Source organism: Salmo salar, chromosome 03 (assembly GCF_965601325.2).
Source record: "Salmo salar chromosome 03, fSalSal1, whole genome shotgun sequence".
Taxonomy (NCBI): domain Eukaryota; kingdom Metazoa; phylum Chordata; class Actinopteri; order Salmoniformes; family Salmonidae; genus Salmo; species Salmo salar.
In genome coordinates this window covers 35,120,554-35,143,039 of record NC_138293.1, presented here as the reverse complement: position 1 = coordinate 35,143,039, position 22,486 = coordinate 35,120,554, and the positions used below count along the sequence as shown (strand labels likewise).

The window sequence follows — 22,486 nt, the reverse complement described above, 5'->3', positions numbered from 1 at the left end:
AAAATGTAAAGATGCTGGAGGGAGGAGTGCTTGATGCCATCTGTCAAGCATGGTGGAGGTAATGTGATGGTCTAGGGGTGCTTTGGTAGTGTTAAAGTGGAAGATTTCTACATGGTAAAAAGGATCTTGAAGAAGGATGGCTATCACTCCATTTTGCAACGCCATGCCATACCCTGTGGACGGCGCTTAACAGGACAATGGCCCAAAGCACAGCTCCAAACTATGCAAGAACTATTTAGGGAAGAATCAGTCAGCTGGTATTCTGTCTATAAGGGAGTGTCCAGCACAGTCACCGGATCTCAACTCTATTGAGCTGTTGTGGGAGCGGCTTGACCGTATGGTACGTAAGAAGTGCCCATCAAGCCAATCCAACTTGTGGAAGGTGCTTCAGGAAGCATGGGGTGAAATCTCTTCAGATTACCTCAACAAATTGACAACTGGAATGCCAAAGGTCTGCAGGGCTGTACTTGCTGCAAATGGAGGATTCTTTGACGAAAGCAAAGTTTGAAGGACGCAATTATTATTTATAACCTCGTCAACACCTTGACTATATTTCCTATTCATTTTGCAACTCATTTCATGTATGTGGCGGCAGGTAGCCTAGTGGTTAGAGCGTTGGGCCAGTAACCGAAAGGTTAATGGATTGAATCCCCGAGCAGACAAGGTAATCTGTCGTTCTGCCTCTGAACAAGGCAATTAACCCACTGTTCCCCGGGAGGCTGTCATTGTAAATAAGAATTTGTTCTTCACTGGCTTTCCTAGTTAAAACCAGGTTAAATAAGTGTTTTCAAGGAAAATATAGACATTTCTAAGTGACCCCAAACTTTTGAACGGTAGTGTATATATAATCTAATTAAGTTGCATATAAACTTTTTTTTATATACTGTAGATATACCATCAGGGGAGTCTAAAGATAAATAATCCACTTGTTTGGAGACAAAAATTCCATCAGTTTTTTATAATGCATTCAAATTTAAGGTGTGTGTGTGTACAGGGCAACTGGAATTTCTCTTGGAAGTATGGTGTTGCATCCCTCCAATAGAGTCTCAGACACATGTAGAATCTATACCAAGGTGCAGTTACCTGTATTAATCATTTTGTGTCTTTCAAGATTTTGAAGTAGAACTTCTGATATTCTCTCCTCAGAGGAAATACCCAATGCACTATAAGATTGCTCTGATCATCAACTACCTAGGCCACTGTATTTCTGTGGGAGCTCTTGTCGTGGCCTTCGTTCTCTTCTTATGCTTAAGGCAAGTACAGAAATAGTACCCTTGTAAATTAATTTACGGTAAGTGACCTCTTACAAAACAATGAGCGGCATTTATTTGAACTGCAGGATTGCCCTCCATTAACACATTTAATGTAAAATGAAGAGGTCTCTTTCAGTTGAAAACACAAGTATGTTGTATGTTGAGTACTGAATATCTCAACCTTCACTAATCATACATTTAATCTAGATTATTGATTTTATTGTGTCTTTGTATGTAAACTGTGTTTTGATGCTTGTTAATCTAAAAAAGGTAAAATATATATCATCGATCAAGTAAATTGTACCAAAGTTGGAGTATGATTGGAATATTGTAACTTTAGGTATGTAAAGCATTGTTTTCTTTTTTTAAATTTCTAATGTTCTGTATATTTCTAGGAGCATAAGATGCCTTCGAAACATAATCCACTGGAACTTGATAACAACCTTCATTTTGAGGAATGTTATGTGGTTCCTACTTCAGTTGATTGACCATAATATACATGAGAGCAATGAGGTAACATTCGTTACATTTTTTTAATTTTTATTACAATTCACATGAATGTTAAGCTTTTCATTGCACTAATACCTAACTCATTTTGTTTGTCTTTCTACAGCCTTGGTGTCGCCTTATAACAACGATATATAACTATTTTGTGGTGACCAATTTTTTCTGGATGTTTGTTGAAGGATGCTACCTTCACACAGCCATTGTGATGACTTATTCTACGGACAAGCTAAAAAAATGGGTATTCTTGTTCATTGGCTGGTGTAAGTACTGTACATGTCAGACTATGACATGTAACTGATAGGAGCACTACACTCGCAATAACGTCTGCTAAATATGTGTATGTGACCAATAAAATTTTATTTGATTTAATGTCAATCATGAAACTCTAGATAGCAGCCATATACACAGCAGCATTAACACTGTCTAAATATGAAACATGAAATGGTAACTGTTTTTTTCCCTATTTTGTCAATCATATATGAGCCATAATGACAGTCTGGTAAAAAAAAATATTAAATAAAAAAAATCCACATCAATCTACACACAATACCCCATAACAGGTTTTCAGAAAACAGGTTTTCATAAATGTTTGCACATATCTTAAAAATACAAAACAGAAATACCTTATTTACATAAGTATTCAGACCCTTTGCTATGAGACTCGAAATTGAGCTCAGGTGCATCCGGTTTCCATTGATCATCCTTGATGTTTCTACAACTTGATTGGAGTCCACCTATGGTAAATTCAATTGATTGGACATGATTTGGAAAGGCACACATCTGTCTATATAAGGTCCCACAGTTGAAAGCGCATGTCAGAGCAAAAACCAAGCCATGTGGTCGAAGGAATTGTCCGTAGAGCTCCGAGATAGGCTGGTGTCGAAGCACAGATCTGGGGAAGGGTACCAAAACATTACTGCAGAATTGAAGGTTCCTAAGAACACAGTGGCCTCCATCATTCTTAAATGGAAGAAGTTTGAAACCACCAAGACTCTTCCTATAACTGGTCGCCCGGCCAAACTGAGCAATCGGTAGAGAACGGCCTTGGTCAGGGAGGTGACCAAGAACCTGATGGTCACTCTGACAGAGCTCCAGAGTTCCTCTGTGTAGATGGGAGAGCCTTCCAGAAGGACAACAATCTCCACCAATCTGGCCTTTATGGTACAGTGGCCAGACGGAACCCACTCCTCAGTAAAAGGCACATGACAGCCAGCTTGGAGCTTGCAAAAAGGCACCTAATGGACTCTCAGACCATGAGAAATAAGATTCTTTGGACTGATGAAACCAAGATATAACTATTTGGCCTGAATGCCAAGTGTCACGTCTGGCGGAAACCTGGCACTATCCCTATGGTGAAGCTGTCATGCCTGCTCCCACTCTCCCCCTCTGGCGCTCGAATGCGCCAGGCTGCCCTTCATTATGCACACCTGTCACCATCATTACGCGTGGCAGTGCTCATTGGACTCACCTGGACTCCTTCCCTTTGTTGATTGGCCTGTCTATAACTGTCTGCTCCCCTGTTTGTTCCCTGTGTCTGCATTAATGTCGTTATGTGTTCATGTCCAGACGCTGTGCTCTCCTGTTCCATGTCGATTGCCATTAAATGTTCACTCCCTGTACCTGCTTCTCGTCTCTACCAGAGTCAATCCTTACAAAGCGCAAACCAGATGGGATTGGATATCGCTGCAGAAAGCTGTGGTAGTTATTTTTTTGTACACCTGCCCCTTAATAACTCAGGGGTTTTCTGAACGTTGTTGATCTATGGAGTGATCTACACTAGTTTGTGTAGTGTTTTTATTAATTCACTCCACATCACAAAGCGTGAATGTGTAACGGCCGTCGTCAGAAAGAGACCAAGGTGCAGCGGAGGATGTGTTCATCATAAAGGATTTAATGAATCGCATGAACACTATAAAATAAACAAAACGACCAGCAACAGTTCTGTCCGGTTACACACTAAAAAGAAAACAATCACCCACATTAACCCAAAGGAAACCAGGCTCCTTATGTGTGACTCCCAATCAGCAACAACGAACTACAGCTGTGCCTGATTGGGAGCCACACACGGGCCAAAACAAAGAAATACAAAAACATAGAAAAATTAACATAGAACGCCCACCCAATGTAACACCCTGGCCTAACCAAAATAAAGAACAAAAACCCCTCTCTATGGTCAGGGCGTTACAGTACCCCCCCCCCCCCCCAAAGGTGCGGACTCCGGCCGCAAAACCTAACTCTGAAGGGGAGGGTCCGGGTGGGCCTTCTTACGGCGGCGGCTCAGGTGCGGGACGTGGCCTCCGCTCCACCCTCGGCGTCGCCCAGTTAGGAGGCGCCCCTGGCCGCGCCGGAGGACTGGTGGGCGACCCTGACTGCGCCCGGCTGGCGGGCGGGCGATTCTGGTTGCGCCCGGCTGGCGGGCGACCCTGGCTACGCCCGGCTGGCGGGCGACCCTGGCGGCTCCGGGCTGGCGGGTGGCACTGACCCAGGATTCACCAGGCTGGGGAGACATGAAGGAGGCCTGGCCCTGGGCGCAGGCACAGGACTCACCAGGCTGGGGAGACATGAAGGAGGCCTGGCCCTGGGCGCAGGCACAGGACTCACCAGGCTGGGGAGACATGAAGGAGGCCTGGCTCTGGGCGCAGGCACAGGACTCACCGGGCTGGCGGGCGGCTCTGGCGGCTCCGGACAGGCGGGCGGCTCTGGCGGCTCGGACTGGCGGGCGGCTCTGGCGGCTCCGGACTGGCGGGCGGCTCTGGCGGCTCCGGACTGGCGGGCGGCTCTGGCGGCTCCGGACTGGCGGGCGGCTCTGGCGGCTCCGGACTGGCGGGCGGCTCTGGCGGCTCCGGACTGGCGGGCGGCTCTGGCAGCTCCGGACTGGCGGGTGGCTCTGGCGGCTCCAGACTGGCGGGCGGCTCTGGCGGCTCTGGCCCAGGACTCACCAGGCTGGGGAGACATGAAGGAGGCCTGGCTCTGGGCGCAGGCACTGGACTCACCAGGCTGGGGAGACCCACTGGAGGCCTGGTCCGTGGAGGAGACACAGGCTTGACCAGGATGGGGAGACCCCCTGGAGGCCTGGTCCGTGGAGGAGGCACAGGACTGACCAGGATGGGGAGACCCACTGGAGGCCTGGTCCGAGGAGGAGGCACAGGATAAACCGGGCTGTGGGGGAGCACTGTAGTTCTGGTACGTAGGCTCTTTACCCACACTCCAGGCTGAATGCCCACTTTGGCCCGGCACGGGCGGAGTGCAGGCATTGGGTGAACTGGACCCTCCCAGCGCCCCGGAGACACAGTGCGCAGAGCCGGTGCAGGATAACCTGGACCGAAAAGGTGCACTGGAGACCAGACGCGCTGAGCCGGCACAATCCGTCCTGGCTCGATGCCTGCACTCGCATGGCACTTGCGGGGGGCTGGCCTATAGCGCACCGGGCTATGAACGCGCACTAGAGACACCGTGCGCTTAACCTCTATGGGCTAGGTGGGACGCTAGCGTGCCACCCGTGGTGCACTCCATCAACAGCAGGTGCATTTCAAGAGCGGCAAATTTGAATCCAAATAAATGTCAAAATTCAAATTTTTCAAACATACAACTATTTTACACCCTTTGAAAGATAAACATCTCCTTAACCTGTTAGGGCTAGGGGGCAGCATTTGCACGTCTGGATAAAAAAAAATTACCCGATTTAATCTGGTTACTAATCCTACCCAGTAACTAGAATATGCATATACTTATTATATATGGATAGAAAACACTCTAAAGTTTCTAAAACTGTTTGAATGGTGTCTGTGAGTATAACAGAACTCATTTGGCAGGCAAAACCCTGAGACATTTTCTGACAGGAAGTGGATACCTGATGTGTTGTATTACCTTTAAACCTATCCCATTGAAAAACACAGGGGCTGAGGAATATTTTGGCACTTCCTATTGCTTCCACTAGATGTCACCAGCCTTTACAAAGTGTTTTGAGTCTTCTGGAGGGAGATCTGACCGAACAAGAGCCATGGAACGATGATGTCCCATTAGACACCTGGCGCGCGAGTTCATGTTGGGTACCCTCGTTCCAATACGTTATAAAAGAGTATGCATTCGTCCACCTTGAATATTATTCATGTTCTGGTTAAAAAAGGCCCTAATGATTTATGCTATACAACGTTTGACATGTTTGAACGAACGTAAATATATTTTTTCCCCTCGTTCATGACGAGAAGTCCGGCTGGCTTAGATCATGTGCTAACAAGACAGAGATTTTTGGACATAAATGATGAGCTTTTTTGAACAAAACTACATTCGTTATGGACCTGTGATACCTGGAAGTGACATCTGATGAAGAGAATCAAAGGTAATGGATTATTTACATAGTATTTTCGATTTTAGATCTCCCCAACATGACGTCTAGTCTGTATCGCAACGCGTATTTTTCTGGGCGCAGTGCTCAGATTATTGCAAAGTGTGATTTCCCAGTAAGGTTATTTTTAAATCTGGCAAGTTGATTGCGTTCAAGAGATGTAAATCTATAATTCTTTAAATGACAATATAATATTTTACCAATGTTTTCTAATTTTAATTATTTAATTTGTGACGCTGACTTGACTGCCGGTTATTGGAGGGAAACGATTTCCTCAACATCAATGCCATAGTAAAACGCTGTTTTTGGATATAAATATGAACTTGATAGAACTAAAAATGCATGCATTGTCTAACATAATGTCCTAGGAGTGTCATCTGATGGAGATTGTAAAAGGTTAGTGCATCATTTTAGCTGGTTTTATGGTTTTGGTGACCCTGTCTTTGAATTGACAAAACATTACACACAACTCTTGTAAATGTACTGTCCTAACATACTCTAAATTTATGCTTTCGCCGTAAAACCTTTTTGAAATCGTAAAACGTGGTTAGATTAAGGAGATGTTTATCTTTCAAAGGGTGTAAAATAGTTGTATGTTTGAAAAATTTGAATTTTGACATTTATTTGGATTCAAATTTGCCGCTCTTGAAATGCACCTGCTGTTGATGGAGTGCACCACGGGTGGCACGCTAGCGTCCCACCTAGCCCATAGAGGTTAATCTAACCACGTTTTACGATTTCAAAAAGGTTTTACGGCGAAAGCATAAATTTAGAGTATGTTAGGACAGTACATTTACAAGAGTTGTGTGTAATGTTTTGTCAAGTCAAAGACAGGGTCACCAAAACCATAAAACCAGCTAAAATGATGCACTAACCTTTTACAATCTCCATCAGATGACACTCCTAGGACATTATGTTAGACAATGCATGCATTTTTAGTTCTATCAAGTTCATATTTATATCCAAAAACAGCGTTTTACTATGGCATTGATGTTGAGGAAATCGTTTCCCTCCAATAACCGGCAGTCAAGTCAGCGTCACAAATTAAATAATTAAAATTAGAAAACATTGGTAAAATATTATATTGTCATTTAAAGAATTATAGATTTACATCTCTTGAACGCAATCAACTTGCCAGATTTAAAAATAACCTTACTGGGAAATCACACTTTGCAATAATCTGAGCACTGCGCCCAGAAAAATACGCGTTGCGATACAGACTAGACGTCATGTTGGGGAGATCTAAAATCGAAAATACTATGTAAATAATCCATTACCTTTGATTCTCTTCATCAGATGTCACTTCCAGGTATCACAGGTCCATAACGAATGTAGTTTTGTTCAAAAAAGCTCATCATTTATGTCCAAAAATCTCCGTCTCGTTAGCACATGATGTAAGCCAGCCGGACTTCTCGTCATGAACGAGGGGAAAAAATATATTTCCGTTCGTTCAAACATGTCAAACGTTGTATAGCATAAATCATTAGGGCCTTTTTTAACCAGAACATGAATAATGTTCAAGGTGGACGAATGCATACTCTTTTATAACGTATTGGAACGAGGGTACCCAACATGAACTCGCGCGCCAGGTGTCTAATGGGACATCATCGTTCCATGGCTCTTGTTCGGTCAGATCTCCCTCCAGAAGACTCAAAACACTTTGTAAAGGCTGGTGACATCTAGTGGAAGCAATAGGAAGTGCCAAAATATTCCTAAGCCCCTGTGTTTTTCAATGGGATAGGTTTAAAGTCAATACAACACATCAGGTATCCACTTCCTGTCAGAAAATGTCTCAGGGTTTTGCCTGCCAAATGAGTTCTGTTATACTCACAGACACCATTCAAACAGTTTTAGAAACTTTAGAGTGTTTTCTATCCATATATAATAAGTATATGCATATTCTAGTTACTGGGTAGGATTAGTAACCAGATTAAATCGGGTAAAAAAAAATTATCCAGACGTGCAAATGCTGCCCCCTAGCCCTAACAGGTTAACCGCATAACACGGTGCCTGACCAGTACTGCGCTGCCTCCAGTAAGCACGGGGAGTTGGCTCAGGTCTACCGCCTGACTCCGCCAATCTCCCCGTGTGCCCCCCCCCCAAAAAAATTGGGGGGCTGCCTCCCGTGTCCGTTGCTCTCCCTCGGCAGGTTGTTGCAGTGGTCAAATAATTGATCCCATGTCCAGTCAATCCTTGACTCCAACACCTCCAGCGACCAGGATGCCATGATCTCCCGAGCACGCTGCTTCATCCCCTCCTTGTGCTGCTCCTTCCTCCGCTGCTTGGTCCGTTTTTGGTGGGTGATTCTGTAACGGCCATCGTCAGAAAGAGACCAAGGTGCAGTGGAGGATGTGTTCATCATAAAGGATTTAATGAATCGCATGAACACTATAAAATAAACAAAACGACCAGCAACAGTTCTGTCCGGTTACACACTAAACAGAAAACAATCACCCACATTAACCCAAAGGAAAACCAGGCTACTTATGTGTGACTCCCAATCAGCAACAACGAACTACAGCTGTGCCTGATTGGGAGCCACACACGGCCCAAAACATAGAAAAATGAACATAGAACGTCCACCCAATGTAACACCCTGGCCTAACCAAAATAAAGAACAAAAACCCCTCTCTATGGCCAGGGCATTACAGAATGCTACAGTACATGCTTGAGTAGACAAACTTAGACAATGTAGCTAAATATTAGCAAAACATTCCCCACAAAGCATTTTGGGAGATTAACAGAAGTGTCTAATTACATTAAAAGAGAAAATGCTATTGGAGTGCGGGGAAGTCCGAGGTGGTTGTACATCAGTTCAGGTCTGCGATCGAGCGAGAGCTTAATAGGACAGGCAGAATATGCCCCCAGTCATCACCACATAATTATCCACACTCACCTAGAGCTGAAGTGTTAGTGAAAGCACATTGCATGTTAGAAACCAACTCCCACAATGGAGAGGCTCCTGAAACAGCACTGGAGCACGCTTCAGTCATTCAGCTCAGCTCAGCTCAATGCTGATCCATTTTGACGTTTTCTTTATATAACATGTAATGTAGGACTATGTATGCAATGGCATAAAACATAGATCTGGATGGATCTGAATATAGGTCACATTTATGTGAGTCCTTTGAACATATTGTACGCTAGGGTATAGGATATAATACAGTATAGTAACACACCCAGTATAGTTATTAGGGTATAGGATATAGTACAGTATAGTAACACACCCAGTATAGTTACTAGGGTATAGGATATAGTACAGTATAGTAACACACCCAGTATAGTTATTAGGGTATAGGATATAGTACAGTATAGTAACACACCCAGTATAGTTATTGGGTCATAGGATATAGTACAGTATAGTAACACACCCAGTATAGTTATTAGGGTATAGGATATAGTACAGTATAGTAACACACCCAGTATAGTTATTAGGGTATAGGATATAGTACAGTATAGTAACACACCCAGTATAGTTACTAGGGTATAGGATATAGTACAGTATAGTAACACACCCAGTATAGTTATTAGGGTATAGGATATAGTACAGTATAGTAACACACCCAGTATAGTTATTGGGTCATAGGATATAGTACAGTATAGTAATACACCCAGTATAGTTATTAGGGTATAGGATATAGTACAGTATAGTAACACACCCAGTATAGTTATTAGGGTATAGGATATAGTACAGTATAGTAACACACCCAGTATAGTTACTAGGGTATAGGATATAGTACAGTATAGTAACACACCAGAATAGTTATTAGGGTATAGTACAGTATAGTAACACACCCAGTATAGTTATTAGAGTATATGATATAGTACAGTATAGTAACACACCCAGTATAGTTATTAGGGTATAGGATATAGTACAGTATAGTAACACACCCAGTATAGTTATTAGGGTATAGGATATAGTACAGTAAAGTAACACACCCAGTATAGTTATTAGAGTATATGATATAGTACAGTATAGTAACACACCCAGTATAGTTATTAGGGTATAGGATATAGTACAGTATAGTATAGTAACACACCCAGTATAGTTATTAGGGTATAGGATATAGTACAGTATAGTAACACACCCAGTATAGTTATTCGGGTGTAGTAACACACCAGTATAGATATTGGGGCATAGGATATAGTACAGTATAGTAACACACCCAGTATAGTTATTAGAAATCTCATCTTGGCCTCAAAATGGAATTACCAAAAGGTTGTTCACTCACAATTGTTAATTCAGGTGTGTAGTGGAGGGGATGTGGAATTGCTACAATCCATTGGTTTCACAAGTGGGAGGTACATAGATTTCAGCAGTGGGATGTATTGGTGTCAGCAGTGGGATGACAGAAGGAATTGATTTTATACCTTCAAGAAGATGTCTTTATTCTGTTTAAGTAAATAACCTTGCAGAGTCAGTTGGTGCTATCTACACAATGTAGAACATATTGAGTTTACCCTCAGAATAACCTCAATTTGTTCGGGGCATGGAATCTACAAGTTGTCGAAAGTGTTCCACAGGGATGTTGGACCATGTTGATTCCAATACTTCCCACAGTTGTGTCAAGTTAGGTGGATGTTGTTTGGGTGTTGGACCATTCTTGATGCACACAGGAAAAACTCAGCAGCGTTGTAGTTCTTGAAATAAACCGATGTGCCTGGGACCTACAACCATAAAGCACTTAAATCTTTTGTCTTGCCGATTCACACTCTCAATGGCACACATACACAATCCATGTCTCAATTGTCTCAAGGCTTCAAAATCCTTCTTTAACCTGTCTCCTCCCCTTCATCTACACTGACTGAAGTATATTTAACAAGTGACATCAATAAGGGATCATATCTTTCACCTGGATTCACCTGGTCAGTCTATGTCAAGGAAAAAGCAGGTGTTCTTAATGTTTCGTACACTCAGTGTCTATCTGTTACAAATTAATATTGTAGCCTGATGTTTTGGTTTTAGGGATGTCCTTGAGTACACCCTTCGGTAATTTACTCAATCCATCACAGTTCCACTGATGATCAAGTGGTTTTCAAGCGCAGGTCTCACCTTTGAAGTCGAATCCTATTTACAACATTGAAGTATGATCTCTCATTTCAGACATTACAGTGACCAGACTTTGTTCTTACTCTCGAGCATCATCATTTCTAATAAGTATGTCTGGCATGTGAATAACCTTAACATAGACTATCTTCTCTTTTTGTTGATTATAAAAACTATGCGTTGTCTAGGTCAGTTGGTGAAAAGATCGACTTGTCATGCGCTTCATGTAGTCTTTTCGCATCATAGTATTTTTTGGGGTTCTCGAGAGGTTCATTTTGAAGTGAATTTGAAACTGATTACTGCCATCCTCTTAATAATCAGTAAATCAAGTAAACAAAAAGCAAATTAAATATTTTCTCCTTCACAGAGGGGAGTGCTTTGGTGGATTTTGTTACTTCCTTTGTACTAACAAATATTAAAAAACTTTGTTTTGAGTAGTCAGGGTGGTTAGTTTAAGTTAAATACTAATTGGGTCATGTAGTTTACCTGTTGGTCTTCAAGGAGATAATGAATCACATTTTTAAACACGTTGATTCAGTAGATCCACTCCAGCCAGTTATAAAAGTTATCAATGTCATCAGTGCCCAGCTTCTTCAGATCCTTAACAATCACTTATTAAGAAATGTAGGAACTAGAACAGATTTCACTTTATCTGTCCAACACTGGGGACCAACAAGATAAGACGTCCTTAAGCCAGATCAAAGTAGAACTGGAAGGATCCAACTGGCCTCAATGGATCCCTTTATTTCATCTCTGTAATAGCTTCTAAATGCAGCTGCCTGATTCTAATTAGCCTAGTTTACACTGCACTTAGCTCAGGGCTAACAGCCTCTTTATCCCTGGGCTAAGATACATTGCTCTGGAGCAGGGTTAGCATCGACTTTCACAATATTTGCAAATATGTAAATTCATTTTTGTATTTCTTTCAGGCATTCCATGTCCTATTATTGTTGCTTGGGCCATTGGGAAGCTTTATAATGAAAATGAACAGTAAGTGCACAATTTCAATTTAAACAACAACAATGAAATCTCAAGCATTAATAAATTGTTTGTGTTGTAGGTATTTTGTTGTATCTGACTAACCATTTTGAAAGCTGAGGGTCCATCAAAAGTGAAGGTTAATGCCCTTTGATAGAGTGCAAAGAAACCTATACAGATGTAGGATCTTAATTTGAGCCAGTTTGCTACAGCAGAAAAATGATCCTTTAGCAACAAGAAATGTTAATTATTATGTGGATTATAATGAATGGACATTTCTGTATGTTTATACTGATGTTTATACTACTATTATCAAGGCACTTCTTGGCTAACCAAACGAGAACATTTCTTCTCCAATTGAATTTCAATTACAGCCATTTTTAACTTGGAAACCCTGGAAAGTCTTGATAATGCTCCAAAATTGTTTTGCTAATAATGGAATATAGATTGATACAAATAATGTTGTTTAAAATATGCAACACTTCAAAAAAGCAATTATTTGAATGTGTGTCAACAGATGCTGGTTTGGGAAGGAACCTGGAAAGTATATTGACTACATTTATCAAGGTCCGGTCATCCTTGTCCTTTTGGTAGGTAACAAGACTATTGTCTCTCACTGTTTCATTTCTTAGCTGCCCTAACGGAACTGCAACAAATTTCACTTCCTTTAGTTATTTTTTCATTACTAAAACATCACGTTCTACGTAATGAACTCTTAATGAAAGTTTTCCATCTGTATTCTCTGCTAGATAAACTTCGTTTTCCTCTTCAACATTGTAAGAATCCTTATGACCAAGTTGAGAGCTTCTACCACATCAGAAACTATACAGTACAGGTGAGTCACTACTCCTGTGGGTTTGTTATTTGAAATATCGCATGCCATATTAAGATTACTTGACCTCCATTTAATATTCACTCGGGAGGCTCCCGAGTGGCGCAGCGTTCTAAGTCACTGCTTCTCAGATTGATTCCAGGCTTTGAGTCCCGTAGGGCGGCGCACAAGTTTGATTCCAGTTTGAGTCCCATAGGGCGGCGCAATTGGCCCAGCGTTGCCCGGGGTAGGCCGTCATTGTAAATAACAATTTGTTCTTAACTGACTTGCCTAGATAAATAAACATTAAATATAAAAATATGATATTCTGCATTTTGCTTCCATTGCTTCCCGCAGTGTTTTTAAGTGAGGAAGTGGAAGCGTTCGTTAATGTTGAACCATTGAGTTTTAACCGATCGTATTTTTGCCCTGTAGAAACTCAAAGAGATTCTCTATAGTGAGTTTGAGGAATTATTAGAGTTAATTATTCCAACCAATCTCATTTAGACCTCAGAAGGAATCCACCCTAATGCCAAAGGAGGATTCTTAAATACATTTTGACTGTCCCAAAATGTTGCAAATATGAAGTCATCCAGAAGTGACATTTTGCTAAAAGGAACAATCTCTTCCTATCATTTCAGCAGAAAGGCTATGTGACTGAATGGGAGAGAGGCACGGGTCTTTCCAAGAACGTTATCACCACATAACACCCGTATCTGGTTTTCTAACATTTTGTTATTCCCTCTGATGCTGGTGCCTTGAAGACAGTCTGGGGAAGAAAAAAAAATACACTTGACCTAAACCAATGCCTTACACTATAGGATTCACCAAGAGTTACACTAATTCATAGAGAATAAGGCAACGTCCGCTCACTGTTTGGTTTCTCCATACGCAAACGTTTAATAAAGGTGAAACAATAACATTTCAAACAACATGGTCTTTGTCCTAACATGGTCTTCGTCCTTAGTCTGATACATTGTATTGTGATGTGAGACTGCCAACCCACAGTTATTGCAGTTATTACAACCTCTCCTCAACATTCACAGTTTATGGAGCAATTCATGGGGCATTTGTTTAACAAATCCCTCCTACTCAACGAAGTGATAATAAGGTCAGCTGCTTTATAAGGGGTGAATCACTTCAATCTGTGCTCAACTTGCACGCATCATTACATAACATTCCTGTAAAGATATGCCCCCCCCCCCCCCCCCCCACCCAGACACACACACACACACACACATACATATACGCACACCATTTTCCATTCTGTTTGAAATAGAACCCCTCTTTTTCTTTACAAATGATCTGCTGATGTTGCGCAGTGAGAATAGCCTCGCGTATCTTATTCCTGGAACAACGTTCATCGTCCTCGATTCACGTTGAAGCTTTTATTCATAGTGGATTATTTGAAAACTCAAAAGGGGACATCTCAATTCCCAGCAAAGTCTGCAGACCTCTGTCCTGTAGAATAGGCCTCTGTTACTCCAATGCTGATATTGCTGACATTGGGTTTCCTACTCAAAGTCAAACAGTGGATTTATATCATACAATAGGTGCTATTTGATGTGTAAACAGGGCCATCAACTACTTCACTGCTTAGGTAGATTACCTAAAATCACATCATAATTCGAGGAAATGAAGAATGAAAGACTGTCTCCCAGAGAGATTTTCCATTTTCAACCTGATACTCAAATGGACCTCTTATATTGTCAGATGTTTGTTTTGGCCACAAAACCCTAAGCAATAAACCCCTTTCTATCATCAACCTGCTGGAGTCAAGCTCAGTTTTAAGAAATCTGCACTTTTATTTTATTAATCACATTTTCACTCTGAAACAAATACCTATTGCTAGCACTCCTTGAGTGGCAATCTGATTATGTGGACTCACTATAAAATATCTGACCAATAGGTGATATTTTCCAATATCTCCCTCTTAGTTGATCTGATAGGAGCCTAGTGAAGAAGTGGTCTCATAGGATGAGGTTCTAACTTTACTAGCTATGAATGTGTATCTCTGATATTCATTATTTGGGGTCATTTATCAACATCCTTTGTGAGAAATGGTAAGTAGCAAACAACATCCTTTGTGAGAAATGGTAAGTAGCAAACAATCTCCAAAAATACATTTTAGGTCTTGGAGTGCTTTTTTGTATTGACATACACTATTGGTCCAAAGTCTTAGAACACCTACTCATCCTACTCATAATTTTCTTTATTTTTACTATTTTCTACATTGTAGAATAATAGTGAAGACATCAAAACTATGAAAACACACATATGTAGTAACCAAAAAAGTGTTAAACAAATCAATTTTATATTTGAGATTCTTCAAATAGCCACCCTTTGCGTTGATGACAGCTTTGCACACTCTGGCATTCTCTCAACCAGCTTCACCTGGAATGCTTTTCCAACAGTCTTGAAGGAGTTCACACATATGCTGAGCACTTGTTGCCTGCTTTTCCTTCACTCTGCGGTCCGACTCATTCCAAACCACCTCAGTTTGGTTGAGGTTGGGGATTTTGGAGGCCAGGTCATCTGATGCTGCACTCCATCACTCTCCTTCTTGGTAAAATGATAGTACCACTAAGCCCAAACCAGATGGGATGGCGTATTGCTGCAAAATGCTGTGGTAGCCATGCTGTTTAAGTGTGCCTTGAATTCTAAGTAAATCACAGACAGTGTCACCAGCAAAGCACCCCCACACCATAACACCTCCTCTTCCATGCTTTACGGTGGGAAATACACATGCGGAGATCATCCGTTCACCCACGTCTCACAAAGACACGGTGGTTGGAACCAAAAATGTCCAATTTGGACTCCTGTAAGGGAACAGGGCGAGACCCAGATGCAGACACGGGAGGCCGATGGTTTGCGTCTCTGATATTTATTATAATCCAAGGGGCAGGCAAGAGAATGGTCGTGGACAGGCAAAAGATCTTAAACAAGGTCAGAGTCCAGGAGGCACAGAGTGGCAGGCAGACTCAAGGTCAGGGCAGGCAGTATGGTCAGACCAGTGGGTTCAGAGTCAAGGCAGGCAAGGGTCAAAACCTGGAGGATTAGCAAAAGAGAGATAAGAAGGAGCAGGGAAAACACGCTGGTTGACTTGACAAGATGAACTGGCAAGAGACAAACACGGAACACCGGAATAAATATCCAGGGACTAATGGGGAAAACGGGTGACACCTGGAGGTGGGTGGAGACAATCACAAAGACAGGTGAAACAGATCAGGGCGTGACAGACTCCAGACCAAAGGACAAATTTCCACTGGATGAATGTCCATTGTTTGTGTTTATTGGCCCAAGCAAGTATCTGCTTATTATTGGTGTCCTTTAGTAGTGTTTTCTTTGCAGAAATTCCCCCATGATGGCCTGATTCACAGTCTCCTCTGAACAGTTGATGTTGATGTGTCTGTTACTTGAACTCTGTGAAGCATTTATTTGGGCTGCAATTTCTGAGACTGGTAACTCTAATGAACTTATCCTCTGCAGCAGAGGTAACTCTGGGTCTTCCATTCCTGTGGCAGTCCTCATGAGAGCCAGTTTCATCATAGCGCTTGATGGTTTTTGCTACTACACTTGAAGAAACTTTCAAAGTTCTTGAAATGTTCTGTATTGACTGACCTTCATGTCTTAAAGTGATGATGGACTGTTGTTTCTCTTTGCTTATTTGAGCTGTTCTTGCCATAATATGGACATGGTCTTTTACCAAATAGGACTATCTTCTGTATACCCCCCTACCTTGTCACAACACAACTGATTGGTTCAAACGCATTATGAAGGAAAGAAATTCCACAAATTAACTTTTAAGAATGCACACCTGTTAATTGAAATGCATTCCAGGTGACAACCTCATGAAGCTGGTTGAGAGAATGCAAAGAATGTGCAAAGCTGTCATCAATGCAAAGGGTGGCTATCTGAAGAATCTCAAATATAAAATATATTTTGATTTGTTTAACACTTTTTTCATTACTACGTGATTCCATATGTGTTATTTCATAGTTTTGATGTCTTCACTATCATTCTACAATGTAGAAAATAGTAAAAATAAAGAAACACCCTTGAATGAGTAGGTGTTCCAAAACTTTTGACCGGTAGTGTAAGTACATTGAAACATTTACACATCTTCCCTTTAGAAGCAACCACTTTCACAAATTACTTTTGTAACTTAATTGGAGTACTGCTGTTATTTCCTTCACAGAAAAGCAGTAAAAGCAACATTAGTGCTACTGCCTCTGCTGGGGATCACCTACATGCTGTTTTTTGTGAATCCTGGGGAGGACGACATCTCGCAAATAGTTTTTATTTATTTCAATTCATTTCTACAATCATTTCAGGTAAGATCATGGAGTCTTTTTTTTCTTTACCAAGTTGCTCCTTCCCAAGAAAACACAAATCTTGAACCTTTTAAATCTTTATCATTTTCTTTAGCTTTAATATGCTGTTCATTTGAGGTTTTATAGCCTGTGGAAGAAGGAACCTTTGTACTATTGTAAGGCTTTGTAAACCTGTCCCTCGTTGCTTTACTATCAAGTGTTCTGAGCTGTCAGGAGAATGTATGTGGGCGTGAGTTTGTCCACATTGACTATTCTCGGTGTAAACCTTTGCTCCACAATGCAAGGCTGAGTGGGTGGGGAGACGGTACTGTATGTGTTAGTGGTGCTCAGTGAAGGTGTGTAGAGAATAGGGGCCAGTTTTAGACTATTCTTAAAAGGCTGTTCCATCATAAATCGGTACTTCTATTATTGCGATGTTGAAATGTGAAATACAGACTGCCCTGAATGTGAAGTGCAGTGCAGAATTGTTCTTATATGTTTGTGAATCATTGATTCAATTGCTTTTTTTTCATATCTATACAAGTTACTCATTGGGGCAGAGAATATGTTGTAAACACCAGTTTACTGACTGTACACTGTAACGTTACTGCATGATTGTAGCGGGTTTACTAACGCGTTAGTTCTATATGCTATGTTGACTTCACATTCGCTAATATGTTGACAACTACTTTAGGCTGTGTGTAGCGGTTATGATATGGTTTGGCTTGGAAAGCTTTTTTAGCCTAATGTGTTGTGTGTTGAAGTCCACAAGCGAAGGGAAAAGGCGAGAGGAGAGAGCATAGATGCGAGAAGGAATAGAATGTGGCTGCTATAAAAGTGAATTGTGTTTACGGGTGATCAGGGGTGTATTCATTCCGCCGATTCTGTTGAAAAACTTTTCTTAAGCGCAAGCAAAAGGAACCAAATGGGGATAAGCATACCTGAATTTGTCCAATTGAAACTCTCATTTGCAACTGTTGGACTAATGATTACACCCTACAGAATATCATGTCACGTCAAATGGTCTCTCAACCTGTGTGCACCTACTGTACATTGTAAACGTTCATTTATAGGCTAAGTTATAGCAACCTCATGATGGGTATAAGGAAAATTAGAGTACTATTATTATGTAGTAGCCTAAACCTATCACTGTTACATTGAACTGGAAAAATGGATATGAATGACAGTCATCCAATATGCTTTCATAGAAATAAGGCCATGCAAAAACAAAAAACATCACTGACCGCCACTGGTAAACACTTTGCAGAAAGTGGCATTTTTATTACATGAATCACATTTTCACTCTGAAAAAAATGCCTATTGCTAGCCCACCTTGAGTAACAATCTCATTATTTGGACTCACTATAAAATATCTGACCAATAGGTGATTATTGTCCAATATTGTACATCCCTATTTGAGTGACTTCACCTGTATTTGAGTGGATTGATTATTGTACATCCTTATTTGAGAGAATTAATAAAGATCTATGAAAACAGATTTTACATATGAAGTTACATTCTGTACATTCTAACGTTGTTCTGTCTTGTTTTCCAGGGGTTCTTTGTGTCAGTATTCTACTGCTTTCTTAATGGCGAGGTTAGTCAACAATGGTCTTTTTACGCGTGGGCTTCGCTGTGTGGCGGACCGTTATGAGAGGCAGTGGACAAAAAGTCCTGAGACCCTACTTTTACCATCAATATCCTGCAGGCTATTTTCTTTTACAAACTTTAATGAAGGTGCTCTCTATTTTTCTAGACCTATTTCCCCCTTACTTTAGTGGTCCATCATTGCTGAAATTCATTCAAGTGCCATAAAAAGGGTCTTGAAAAATGTGGCTCCCTCCTGCTTCTGCTGTTCTCAACTGCATCTATGAAGCTTTCATTGATTTATACACATGAAAAAAAGACACTGATTGAAGTCTACTGTGGATACTTTAGAAGCTATTCACTGTATATGGTTCTGTACCATTTTGTAAAGATTGTTTGTTGACCGAGTGGTGTAGCGGTCTAAGGCACTGCATCGCAGTGCTAGAGGCATCACTACTGTCACATTCGGCCGTGATCGGGAGCCCCATAAGGCGGCGCACAATTGGCCCAGTGTCGTCCGTGTTAGGGGAGGGTTTGGCCTGGGTAGCCGTCATTGTAAATAAGATTTTGTTCTTATTAAATGACTTACCTAGTTAAATAAAGGTTAAATAAAATATGTAAAGTTCAAGAGATTTCCTGTGCCCTAGATATTGTGTGTCCTACCAGATAGACTGGCCGCCCAACACTAATACAATATTTCATTGTCATCTTCCAGGTGCGCTCAGCAGCCAGGAAAAGATGGCATCGTTGGCAGGACAACCATGCCCTGAGAGTGCGCGTGGCACGTGCCATGTCCCTCCCCACCTCACCCACCAGGATCAGCTTCCATAGTATAAAACAGACCACAGCTGTTTGACCAAATCCAAAGGTCACCTTTGGAAATGTCATTTTTCTAGGGAAGAGACTTGTCTTGAAGCACATCTCCATAAACGTCTATTTCCTTTATTTCTTACCCCAGCTGCATAAGGACAGAGAGCTTTGAGGAAGAGACCATTAGGATTTCCGAATTACAATACTGTAACACAACCTCCTTGGACGTGTGGCAAAGAAGTAAATTCAGAACAGATGGGCAAAGCTGCCTCTCCAAATGAACATTGTGAAGTGATTGCAGAGTCAAAGTCTTACTGGCAATGCATTAATAGCTGTTTTCAAACTGTATTACACCAGGTTGGATTTTAATAGGTCAGGAATGTCGACCTGTCAAGGACCAGTCCTGACGAGGCAAGAAAAGCAGTGGTAATGTCAAAATCACTCTCAGTACTCTACTGTACTTGTAGCAGCATTTATTTCCATAACCCTCCATTGTTTCATGTCTATGAGAGGGCAAGGATAAGCAGGAATGTGCATAAACAGAGCAGACACGGGATGCAGATGCGTTCTGTGTCTGTTGCAGACTGAGCTTGAGATGCAATGAGAAAGATCAAATGATACTGTTAATCACCAAGGAAATAAGGAACGTGCAGACTCAAAGTGATATCGTTTGGTTTGTCATCAGCACCACTTTTTTGCTTGTCAAAATGTCACCCTAAGAGCTATTCAATTGTATAATTGTTTTCAGGCTAATTTATTTTAAGATTGTTCCCTGTCAATCATTCTCAAATGCTTTTGAGCAGCACATCGTCAATGATGTGTTTTTCTCTCTTCTGTATAAAAAAACCCTAAGGCAGCTCTTATTTGGATGAGTAATCATAAATCAAAGCTATCATTCACTGGGTTTGAGTTCAGATTATATCCATTATCTTATTATGTAAATAATGGAGATGGGACTGTGATTCTGAGACTTTTACATAACACTTATTTAAACACTGAACAGACCCTGATTTCAGTCCACGCAATGCCACAGCTGTCCCAAGTCAAGAGAAATAGGAGTAATTTAAAGGTACAGTACCATGTGCATACATTAAATCCTTTTCACATAGTTATTTTCTCTCTTTCAAATCCCAATGTGCCGTACTTAATCAGTGTCAGTACTAAACTGTTGGGTCCAGGAGCCAGAGAGAGATGGAGCCTGATAAGTGAGAGCTTCCTTTGGCTTCCTTAATGCTTTGCTCTGCTCAGGTCAACATGCCAAGCTCTGCGCCGGTGACTGACCGACGGTCTGACCTGCATGGGTGTTAGCCACCTCTCCCTCCAGGCCCCCCCTGTATTATAATACAAATTCCAGACACTTAGGCATGCCTTTTTAGTCAGCAAAATAGAACAGTAGAACCCATGCACCCAGGGAATTAAGTTCTTAAAATGTGGAATTGTAGAAATTATGCAATTAGATGGGTATTGAGTACAAGCTCACTGATCTGGGGTGTTTGTTTAATGCATTGTATAAATCTATTTAGGTTTATAAGCAACCATGTACCTCATAGTTTAGTTACTTTGGGAGTATACAGCTCTCCCGAGTGGCGCAGCGGTCTAAGGCACTGCATTGCAGTGCTTGAGGCATCACTACAGTCCTGGGTTCGGTCCCAGACTGTGTCACAGCTGGCTGTGAGTCGGAGGAAACATCATCCAGCTGGCGACTAATGTCACCTTGCAGGCACTCACTAACCCGGACGACACTGGGCCAATTGAGGCGACACACAATAAGCCCAGTGTGGAGGGTTTGCCCGCAGGGATTTCCTTGTCCCATCGCGCTCTAGCGACTCCTTGTGGCAGGCCAGGTGCCTGCAAGCTGACAGCGGTCCCCACCTGGATGATGTTTCCTCTGACTCATTGGTGCAGCTGGCTTCCGGGTTAAGCGAGCAGTGTGTCAAGAAGCAGTCCGGCTTGGCAGGGTCATGTTTCGGAGGATGCATAGCTCTCGACCTTCGCCTTTCCTGAGTCTGTAGGGGAGTTGCAGCGATTGGACAAGACTGTAACCACCAATTGGGGAGAAAAAGGGTAAAAGTACAAAAGCTATACTTTGGGAGTATATAGTAAGCAAGATGCTCAAATTAAACTATATAACATCTGTTGAGAGTTGCTGTTTTTTAAAATAACGTAGGCACGGCTCAGTGACTAAGTCAGAATTAATTATTGCTCTACACATTTTCCTGGCATTGAAATTGGACTAGAACCACATTTATGTTGTACAACAGCCAATTCTAATTTATCAAATTGCTTGTAATGAAAGATGTACTTCTGGAAGGTCAGTTATTTTTCTCTTCATCATTCGGTAATTACTGTGAAAATAATATGGTACCATAGAATAAAGGATGAACCTGTCATGTCCATTAGAGTTTGCACCCATTGACTGCTTGATGTATAATTTTCTGAGAGAGTTGACTTTGTACCAGTTTCCTGTGTTATATTTTCAGAAATGTGACTCACTCCATATGCGCAATTCCTCTCTTGAATACCACCAACTTTTCAAGCAAATAGTTTTCACGCAAACAGTCCCAAGATCTAAATAAATTGCCAATAAACTACTGTATGTGAAAAACTGTAAATATTTTTGCTATTTTCTTGTCCTAAACCACTAAACCCTGTTGGTTGAACATCATTTTGTTATTCATGTTTGGGAGGTGCCTCCAAGTTGAATGTTTATTTTGGAGAAGTTTTAATCATATCTAGGGGTTCTAGTTGAGAAGGTCTAAAAATAAGATTAAATCTTCAAAGAGTGCGATAAAACATGTATAACAAAAGTGTTTTGTTGTACTGTACATAAACTAT

General features: G+C 41.5%; 1 protein-coding gene across 1 annotated transcript in view; it reads left to right on the top strand.

Moving 5' to 3' along the window:
- LOC106599903 (corticotropin-releasing factor receptor 2) overlaps window positions 1-20,083 on the top strand; it is a 92,191-nt gene extending 72,108 nt beyond the window's left edge. Inside the window, exons 4-12 of the mRNA XM_014191258.3 lie at window positions 1,147-1,253; window positions 1,649-1,766; window positions 1,867-2,020; window positions 12,082-12,142; window positions 12,648-12,720; window positions 12,880-12,965; window positions 17,140-17,275; window positions 18,810-18,851; window positions 19,557-20,083. Of these exons, the coding sequence (XP_014046733.1) occupies window positions 1,147-1,253; window positions 1,649-1,766; window positions 1,867-2,020; window positions 12,082-12,142; window positions 12,648-12,720; window positions 12,880-12,965; window positions 17,140-17,275; window positions 18,810-18,851; window positions 19,557-19,697 (918 nt within the window). The 3' untranslated portion in view covers window positions 19,698-20,083. The remainder of the gene's footprint in view (window positions 1-1,146; window positions 1,254-1,648; window positions 1,767-1,866; window positions 2,021-12,081; window positions 12,143-12,647; window positions 12,721-12,879; window positions 12,966-17,139; window positions 17,276-18,809; window positions 18,852-19,556) is intronic.
- The last annotated feature ends 2,403 nt before the right edge of the window (window positions 20,084-22,486 follow it).